This window comes from Lepidothrix coronata, unplaced genomic scaffold, assembly GCF_001604755.1.
Source record: "Lepidothrix coronata isolate B3197 unplaced genomic scaffold, Lepidothrix_coronata-1.0 Scaffold122, whole genome shotgun sequence".
NCBI lineage: Eukaryota > Metazoa > Chordata > Aves > Passeriformes > Pipridae > Lepidothrix > Lepidothrix coronata.
The window spans coordinates 2750697-2759830 of NW_016690302.1; the positions used below are offsets into that span (position 1 = coordinate 2750697).

Sequence of the window (9134 nt, forward strand, 5' to 3'; positions counted from 1 at the left end):
ATGACTGGGTATTGGGTTTTAATTGTATTAATTTGGTATAATTCCATGAGTGGGTATTGGGTTTAATTCTATAAATTGGTTCTAATTCCATGACTGGGTATTGGGTTTAATTCTACTAATTTGGTATCATCCTATGACTGGGTATTGGGTTTTAATTGTATTAATTTGGTATAATTCCATGACTGGTTATTGGGTTTAATTCTATAAATTGGTTATAATTCTATGACTGGTTATTGGGTTTAATTCTATAAACTGGTTATAATTCCATGACTGGGTATTGGGTTTAATTCTATTAATTGGTTATAATTCTTTGACTGGGTATTGGGTAAAGTTCCATTAATTGGTTATAATTCTATGACTGGGTATTGGGTTTAATTCTATTAATTGGATATAATTCTATGACTGGGTATTGGGCACAGTTCTATTAATTGGTTATAATTCAGCCTGGGGCTGACTGTTTCCAACCTTTCACAACCCAGAAACAAGCTCCACTGCCCACCCACTCCCCAGGAGCCCCTGGAAGCTGCACTCACTTGTTCATGAGGTCAAAGCCCTGGTCCGAGAGCAGGGCCCCGAATCTCTTGCGCAGGTTGTTGTAGGGGTACTCTGTGAAGGTCATTTTCTTCACTGCTGGCAGCTCGTTGTACCCAGGCCAGATTTTTTCACTTGGAGTACCCAGATCCTATAAATTAAAGTATCTCCTTAATAAACTCAAGAGTGCAACCCTTTACTTAGGAGTTGGGAAGTATCCAAAGAAAACAGACAACACCCAGATCGTGGTTTTGGTCTACTCTGAGTAATGAGCCTTTTATTAAGGCTGAATCTCTGTCACAGAGCAACAAGCACTTTTAATTCCTTACTACTCGTCTCTAAAAGCAGTCAGAATCCAAAAAACATTAAAAAAATTACCTTAAAAACTTTGTTAATCTGGTCAATCTCTGACTTCCCTGGGAACAGAGGCTTCTGTGTCAGCAGCTCCCCGAAGATACACCCCACTGACCACATGTCTATGGCTGTGGAATATTCCTGGAAAGAAGGAAAATAAGATTATGCCTTATAAAATCAGTGACATACTTTCACTGTTTGGGGGGGGGTGTGGTTTGGGGTTTTGTTTTGGAGGTTTTTTTAAGGATTCTACACTCTGAGCAGAACACACACACAATCATTCCCACACCCCAGGCCCAGGTCTCAACTCTATTTATTTAAAGGTTGTAATTACTGTGAATTATGAGCAATAGCCATGTACACAAATACTTCAGGATAAAAGGGGAAGGTCTCCACACTGATGTCTCTTTTTTCCAACCACAAACAAAGCAGCACAGCTGATAAAGCAGGATTTTTTCTGGCATGGTTCTTGTCACTGAACCCAACTGATTTCACCCAGATTTCACTTAATCAGCAGGGAATATTGCCAGGACCTTGTTCTGCTCTCAGGTGTCACAGATTTTAGATTAGTTTAAGAAAAAAAATTAAAATCCCAACTGCCAGTTTGCCCCAATCCATGAGATGTCCAACAGCACTGACCACATCATCATTCCAAAGGAGAAAACCCCTCTGTCTGGGGAAGATGGAAGGGTTTTAGCTGTGTTTTTAGGAGGAATAATATTGAATATTCAGAATTTCCAGCTCTGAATCAACACAAAGAGCATGCTCAGCCTTTGTTCATGATTTATAAAATACAGTCAGGCTGAAGGGGAGGAACCAACCTTGGCTCCAAGCAGCAGCTCTGGAGCCCTGTACCACAGAGTCACCACCACGGGGGTGTAGGGCTTCAGGGGAGACCCATATTCCCGGGCTAACCCAAAATCTCCAACCTAGAAGGAAAATAAATGGCAATTAGAAACATTTTCAGCACTGGCCATTCACTGTCAGTGCCTTTTTGGCCACTGTGTGGCTTCACCCTTCAGAAACAGCCACACACAACACACAGTTCTCAGCTCTTGCCAGAACTATGACACAGTGTAATTCTGCAGCACAAACTCTTCCCCAAGGGTGGTATTTTCCATGGAATTCTTACTTTTAAAATGCCTGAATGACTGAGCAGCAGGTTGGAGGTTTTCAGGTCTCTGTGCAGGATCCAGTTGTCGTGAAGGTGTTTGACCCCTCGCAGTAACTGAATCATCAAGGTTTTCACCTCCCCTGGAACAACAAAAAGAAGCCAAATGCATTTATGAGAATAAATCATTTTTGTTTCATTTGGAGAACAGGGAAGGGGGCAGGAAGGGGTGTCGAGTTAAAAGCACAGTGTAACTTGTACAATAAAAACATGTCACAGAACAAGAGCTGCTGCCAATAAGGCAAAATTCATTTGGGTAGCTGGAATGCACCCAAATTATGCTCAGCAATTATTGCCTCTCCTAGGAAGCAGCCAAAATTTAAGCCCAGTGTTACTTTTCAGTGTAGCACAGGGGAAATTCCCTCAGTTCCACTTCTGAACACCTCCACACTGGATTCATCAGCCAAACATCAGCAGGAGTATCAGCACTCCCATCCAACTTTAATCTGTGTCAGTTTTTACAGCACTAACAGAAAATGCAGGGAATGCTCTGTTCCAAGGAACGTGGGACATTCCAAAGCACCACATGTGCTTGTACAAACCCATTCCCTGACGTCAGAACTGCCATTTGTGTGGGCCAGTTTGGAGGATTTCAGGAGACTGTGGCAAACAGTACCTGGCAGAAAGGGCTGTTTCATTGTTTCCATCAGGCTCTTGAGGTCGTGTTCTACATAATTCATGACAATATAGATTTTATCCATATTGCTGCCCACAACGATTTCCTACAACACAGAGACAGACCGTCAAAACCAGCACGTGGTGTTTAAAAAGCACCCAAAAATCAATGTTTTAAATTGATCCCGGCAAGAGGATGGAGGCTGCCACTGGTAAAATCCATGGAAAATGTATTATTCTATTAAAAAAACACCTTATTTTTGCAAAACATCAGGTTATGGAGACAGTAATACCTATACAGTCTTGTGAGGAGCACACAACTGCCCATGAGCTCTGCAAGGATTGCTAACATCTCATAAGGCATTTAAAAGCTGAGAGGCAATATTTCAAGAACAGAAATACTTGTGACATAGAAGATTGTAGCCTTACTCTGACAGTGACAATGTTTAGATGCTGTGCTTTCAGAATAGTATTTATTTCCCTCAGAGAAGTAATGGGAAAGCCTTCCTTCTCCTTTTCCATCTTCAGTCGCTTCAGAGCCACAATTTCATCTGCAAAGAGAACACATTTCCCATCACACAGCTACTAAATACACATTAAGGGGTCTCCCAGCCTTCTGCCACCGATTTGTTTAATATTTAATTTACTGTGCTATGTTTTGCCTTGAAAATGACCTGCTTGCTGGTAAAGAAGCGTTTTAAATAATTTTGTTCCTCAATGAAAAATGCAGAACCATAATTTGCACACAAGTGCAGCCCTCAAATCCCCTGAAGGGAACAGGAGAGCACTGATACCAACCAGTCTTCTTGTCCTTTGCTCTGTACACCACCCCATATGTTCCTTCTTCAATCCTGTTCAAACACTGGAATTCCTCCACGCTGCGACATCCCTGAAAAAAACACAGGGACAACATTTACCCCTCCAGCATCTGGGGGAGGGTTTGGCTTGGGATTTTCAAAAAGGCACCCAGCAAACTTCAGCAACTTCACAGCTTAGATTCACCAAGAGAATTCATCATTATGGCTACACCATCTTTGGGGGTTATTTTTTACAGGATTTCTAATGGAATCCTGGACAGAGTCTGTGTTTCAGCAGATTAACTAAATTATCACTAAATTATTAACTAAATTATTTCATTAAATCTTTACTCATTCACTTTTGCACAGAATAATCTGAAATTTCTGCCACAATGGCAAAGGCAGCAACTCAGCACCTCACACTGATACCTTTCACATAACTCAATTATTAAAAATCTGCTTTTTACTCATATTTCTCCACTTTGCTGTTGGCTACATAAAGAATAACCACCCATCAGACTCCTGTTCACCATAACAGAACTCCTCTCTCACAGGGACCTATTTTCAGGTAGCAATACCAAGATAACAGAGCATCAATTATATTATGGCATTCTTATCTACATTTAAAAGAGTTCTCTCCTACCTGAAGTGCAGGAAGGTACTTGGGAAGCTCCTGTTTCAGTTCAATGGGAGAGGAAGCTGGGGAGTCAGGAATATAGTCCCCTTCTGTCATGGCATTGGAATGAGGGGATCCCTCCCCTACCTCCTCCTCCTCCACTTCACTTCCTGCTGAATCTCGGTCAAACCTCGACTCTGTAACTTTAAAAGTCAGAATCAGTGGTGGAAAGAGGAGCTGTCTGGAATAATTACATTCAGATTTAGCCAAATGAGGAGAGTCAGACACTGATCACTGCTGAGAAGCCCAGTCTCTCCTCTTTGCACAGGTGATGCTTTCAAGGACTCATTTACAGCCATGGACACACAATTTCCAGTGTCAGAAAAATAAAACTTCACACTGGAATGAAAGAGAAAACTGACCCAGGATATCTCACTCTGATTTTTGAGGAGAGGACAGGACAAGAGGCCCAAAATGAAAAAGAAGGAAACATCAGCTCATTAGACTAGGATCTGATTGCCTCTAAGCCTTGGAACAGATTTCAAGGAATTTCTGATTCTGACACGAAAATGGCCTTGAAATGCCAAGTATGTGATGCTTTAGAATGGTGGCAAAACTGCAACAAGAACTGGATTTAGAATATTTAAAGTATTTCTAGAAATAGATTGATTTGGCCGCAAAAACAGTCGGGATTTGCACTGTACCAACTGGGATGTGGTTTCCGTTCTCCCGCTCCTCCTCTTCACTCATTTCCTCTTCGCTCACCTCTTCTGCAAAACAGAACCGAGTTCAGCTGAATCCACCCCACGTTCCTGCAGCACCTCGTGAGGCAAATCACTGCTGAGATGCTTTTCCACCTCACCTCTGCACTGCCTCTTACTGACCAAGCACTCCTGCTTCACTTGGACAGCAAATGCTTCCAAGAGGGAACACAATTCTTACCAATTATCTGGGCATTTGGGGATGGATTATGAATATTTGCTTATTAATTGTAACTGATTTTAAAGAAAAATACCCAGCCTGTTGTGCCTTTTCAGTAATGACCAGAATACCTGTATGCAGACTTCTTTACTGCATTTTTGGTATCATGTTCATCTACTTGTACTGGGATGAAGAATAAATCTGAAATTTGCAACTGAAAATAATTTGAAATCACAGAAACATTTGTATTTCACCACCCCCCAAAGAAGTGCAGAACTGTTCTCTGCAGAACATTTGATGTGTTAGAAGAACACTTAGTCTGTTGGCCTTACACCAGTTAGGAAGACAAAAGTGGCTTTCAAGTTTCTGATCTGGCTTCTTAGATGAAGAATTGGTATTACCTCTATACAAAAGGACAGAAAATGACTTGTACTTGGTTTTTTTCTTTTTAGTTATCTTGACCTGTGAGGTCTCAGCCTACCCTAGACTAAGAGAAAAGGAAAATGTTCAAATAAAACAGCACAGAATGAGACACAAAGTCATCACAGCCCCCTGTGGGCCCTGCTTTGTGCTGCTCACCTGCTGATTGCTCAGACACTTCCTCAGAATTGCTTCCTGTCTCCTCCTCCTCCTCCTCCTCTTCCTCTCCTTCCTCCTCAGAACCTTCACTGCTGGACTCTTCTTCCTCCTCTTCTGAGCCTGATCCAGATTCTGTTGAGGAATAATCAAACACAGAACTAAGCAGGGACACACCAACGACAGTGTTTCCTCAGCAGAGAGATTAATTACACTGTACAATTAATTACATCTGCATTTAATCACCTGATGAAGACTCTGCTGAGCTGGTTTTTCTCTCACTGTCACTGATGTCTTGCAAGTCAGAAAGAGGATCTCTCTCTTCTGGTTTCTCTTCTTTCACTGCTGAAACCACAAAAATTAAGAACAGAGTGCTGACTGAGCATCACTTTAACACTCTGAACACCCAGGTAAGTGCTGCACTTTCAGCTGGCATTAAATCAGTGCTGAACATTCTGTATTGGAAATTCAGAGCACTAAAAACAAAATCATTCCACGCTCTGCTCAGTGACAAACAGCTTTTCTGAACTGCAGTGGTGCAGGATCAGCTGCCAAAAATATGGAATATCGGCCTTTTGGTTTTTAAACATGATATAATCCTGAAATTAATTTAAAAAAAAAAGGGAAAAAAAAAAGGGGAAAAACACCCTGGTAACAAGGAGTGTCCCTAATGTGTGTCCAGATGTGGTGACTGTCAGGGCTCACTATCCACTGCAGACTCTGCTCACCATGACATAGCCCATGTCAATCACTGATGGTTCATCAGGCAGGAGTTTCCAAGGACTCGCTGCCTCCAACTGGAATTCCAGCTGATTCCATCTGTAATCAGCTTCCTTTGAATGGATACACTTATTTTCACAGCTGCACATGTTAACAGGGCAGACACAGAGCTTTTCTTCTTCAAACAAAGACATTTTTATGTCAACTGTGCAAATTTTCTACCCCCAGTTAGAACCTTCCAGGCACAGGAAGGACCATTTTCTGACTTAGAAATCAAAATTCCCCATCTAACCAAACACTGCCTTATGCATTTATTTGCTTCTACAAGATGACAATATCAGTGATGTTTAAACTACACTGATCCCTGTTAATGTAAGTTGTTAAGGTAGCTTAGCTCCTAATAAAACAAATCCATCCTTTTTCCATCTGCAAGGGAATTAAACTACCAGATTTTAAAAATTCAGTCAGCTGCTTCTTTCACCACTGAATGAAGTCACTCGCTTTGGAACTTTTTAAACTACTCCTCCTACTACTAAAAAAGGGAAGATTCATTCCATTTGGCACTTGGCACAATTCCTGCAAAACCCAGCATTGCTTCAGAAACCAGTACAAGTGTTTATGGATGTTCCAGGGTCGTGCCACCGTGGCTGAGGTGGGTTTTTAACTGAGTGCCTGGGATATATGTTTGACACTAAAAGTTAAACACTACCCCAGCCCAGCTCCTGCTGCCCCCAAGGCAAAGACATTGTAGAGTGGCAGGTTCTACCTGGTTTCCTGCTCTCTCCTTGCTCAAGCTTCTCTCTCTGCTGGCGTAAAGGGCTGCGACTCCAGGGTCTCATTTTTACTTTGTCTCCATATTCTTCCCTCACTGTTCTATGGTGAGCAGAAACTAGGGAAAACAAAACCACAAGAAATTGTTACACCTCCCTGCCCTGCTGAGAATATTCCTGCCTGCCACAGTCACCTGCTTGGAATGCTTTTCATTTTCCCTTACAAACTAAAGGGCAATGGGGAGGAGCAGAGTCTAACTCTGTGTGGGAGAATAAAGGACTGTGATTTACCTCAAATAAAATAATATGGGTTTGTGCTACTTAAGAGAAAGCTGCTGCCACGCTTGGAAAACAGAAGCAAGATGCCCTGTATGTTGCACAGTAAACACCCTGACACTAAAGCATCAATGCCAGAGAAGGAAGTGGAAGATTTGCAAAAGAATGAAACCAGCTGAGGTTTAGAAGGAGCTGACAGAACATTTAGAGCAATAAAACCAATTAAATGAAAGGCTACGTAGATTGAGCGCTGCCAGCACAAAGCCAAGCACAAAAAGGAGCTGTTTGGTATGAGCTGAGCTAGAAAGCAAAGCAAAAATATGTTTTTTAATGCTACTCTTGAACAATCTTTGTCACTTGTTTACAGGAATAGGCTCTGATTTTTACCTCTGAAAGCTGAGACAAACAGATTCTTCAGCCAAAAATGATCTGAACTTAAGGCTGCAAGCACCTGACACGTTGAGCAAAGTGAGGTTCATGTGTAGAAGTTCAACTGCTCAGTTACCACATCTTCCATGGGTGAAATACTTACATGACCTCTCCCTCCTTTTGCAATTTATTTTCCCAAATCCTTAAAACACTGAATTCTGAGCTTTCAGTCTCTATCAAACTGTGTTAGACTCTGATGGATACACACAGAAACACAGTGTCACTGACAGAAATCTTGTTTCTATAGGAAACCAGACTGACAGAGAGGCAAAGCCTCACTGACTAATCAACCTGCCAGGATGTTTAAGGCAATAACTTTATAACCTTGTTTATTTCCCCTTGTAGAACCTGCATTTCCTTTTCCCTCCCACATAAAAGGCCTCCCCGCTTTAATTTTTTTTTAAATTCTGGCACTGCCCTAAGTAAAGGAGGTTTTCTATCCCTCCATTCCACCACTGAGTCAGGAGGGAGTAAACTGATGGTAAGTAGGAAGAACATTTCTGCAGAGCCAGTCACCTTCTCTCCTGGCTTCCCGCTCCTTCCGCCTCTCCTCCGCTCGCCTCTCCCGCTCCTTCTGCTCCCGCTGTTCCTTCTGCTGCTCCCGGATTTTCCTCTCTCTTTCTCTCTCCAGTTGCTCCAGACGGTCTCTGGAAAATAACGATTGTTTGTCACAAATTCAGCCCACGAAGGGAGGGAAAGCTGGTTTGCTGTTACAAACCTCAGAACTCAGTTTCATTATCAGCACCACTTGTTAACCAGGCAAAAAAAAAAAAAAAAAGATGGAGCTTCTCAGCTGATCCTTTAAAAAAATGTGTTTCAAAGACCATGAGTTCTGCACCCCTAGCAGGATTTCAACAGAAATTAAGCAAGTTCAGGTCATTAATCCCCTAATGTGCAAATCCAGTTTGCACCTTTTTTTTCCCCCACAGAATAATTTAGGTTGGAAAAGATCTCCAAGGTCATCAAGTCCAACCTTTCAATTATGGTGAAACACCAGCAGTGAATTCACCTCGGAATGTCCCTTGCAACGAAGCACTTAAAAAGTAATTAAAGCCAAGAACTCATTCCATGGACACCACATTCCCAGGAATACTGGCACCAGCCAAGTTTTCCCTCTGGATTTTTTTGTCCTTTCAGAGCAATGGTTAGAGATAGATTAGAGGAGGCAGCTGTTCATGTCTGTGCTGGGTGGCCCCAGGGGAGGCAGGGATAGCTGTACCTCTCCCTCCTGGAATGCTCCCTTGCCATCTCTCTCCGTTTCTGTCTCTCCCATTCACGACGGGCTTTATCCTGCTCTTCTCTATGTCTCTTCCTACGCTCATGCTCCCGTTCTTTCTCTTTCACTCTGGCATGTTTCC

General features: G+C 42.2%; 1 protein-coding gene across 1 annotated transcript in view; it reads right to left on the minus strand.

The window, feature by feature from the left end:
* Window positions 1-9134, minus strand: part of LOC108502619 (cyclin-dependent kinase 11B) — an 11796-nt gene extending 2662 nt beyond the window's left edge. Inside the window, exons 1-14 of the mRNA XM_017825715.1 lie at window positions 8996-9134; window positions 8293-8423; window positions 7068-7190; window positions 5828-5926; window positions 5585-5716; window positions 4789-4854; window positions 4112-4281; window positions 3470-3560; window positions 3101-3222; window positions 2673-2778; window positions 2018-2139; window positions 1707-1814; window positions 910-1026; window positions 534-682 (exon numbers count right to left, since the gene is read on the minus strand). Coding sequence (XP_017681204.1) covers window positions 534-682; window positions 910-1026; window positions 1707-1814; window positions 2018-2139; window positions 2673-2778; window positions 3101-3222; window positions 3470-3560; window positions 4112-4281; window positions 4789-4854; window positions 5585-5716; window positions 5828-5926; window positions 7068-7190; window positions 8293-8423; window positions 8996-9024 — 1565 coding nt within the window. The 5' untranslated portion in view covers window positions 9025-9134. The remainder of the gene's footprint in view (window positions 1-533; window positions 683-909; window positions 1027-1706; window positions 1815-2017; window positions 2140-2672; window positions 2779-3100; window positions 3223-3469; window positions 3561-4111; window positions 4282-4788; window positions 4855-5584; window positions 5717-5827; window positions 5927-7067; window positions 7191-8292; window positions 8424-8995) is intronic.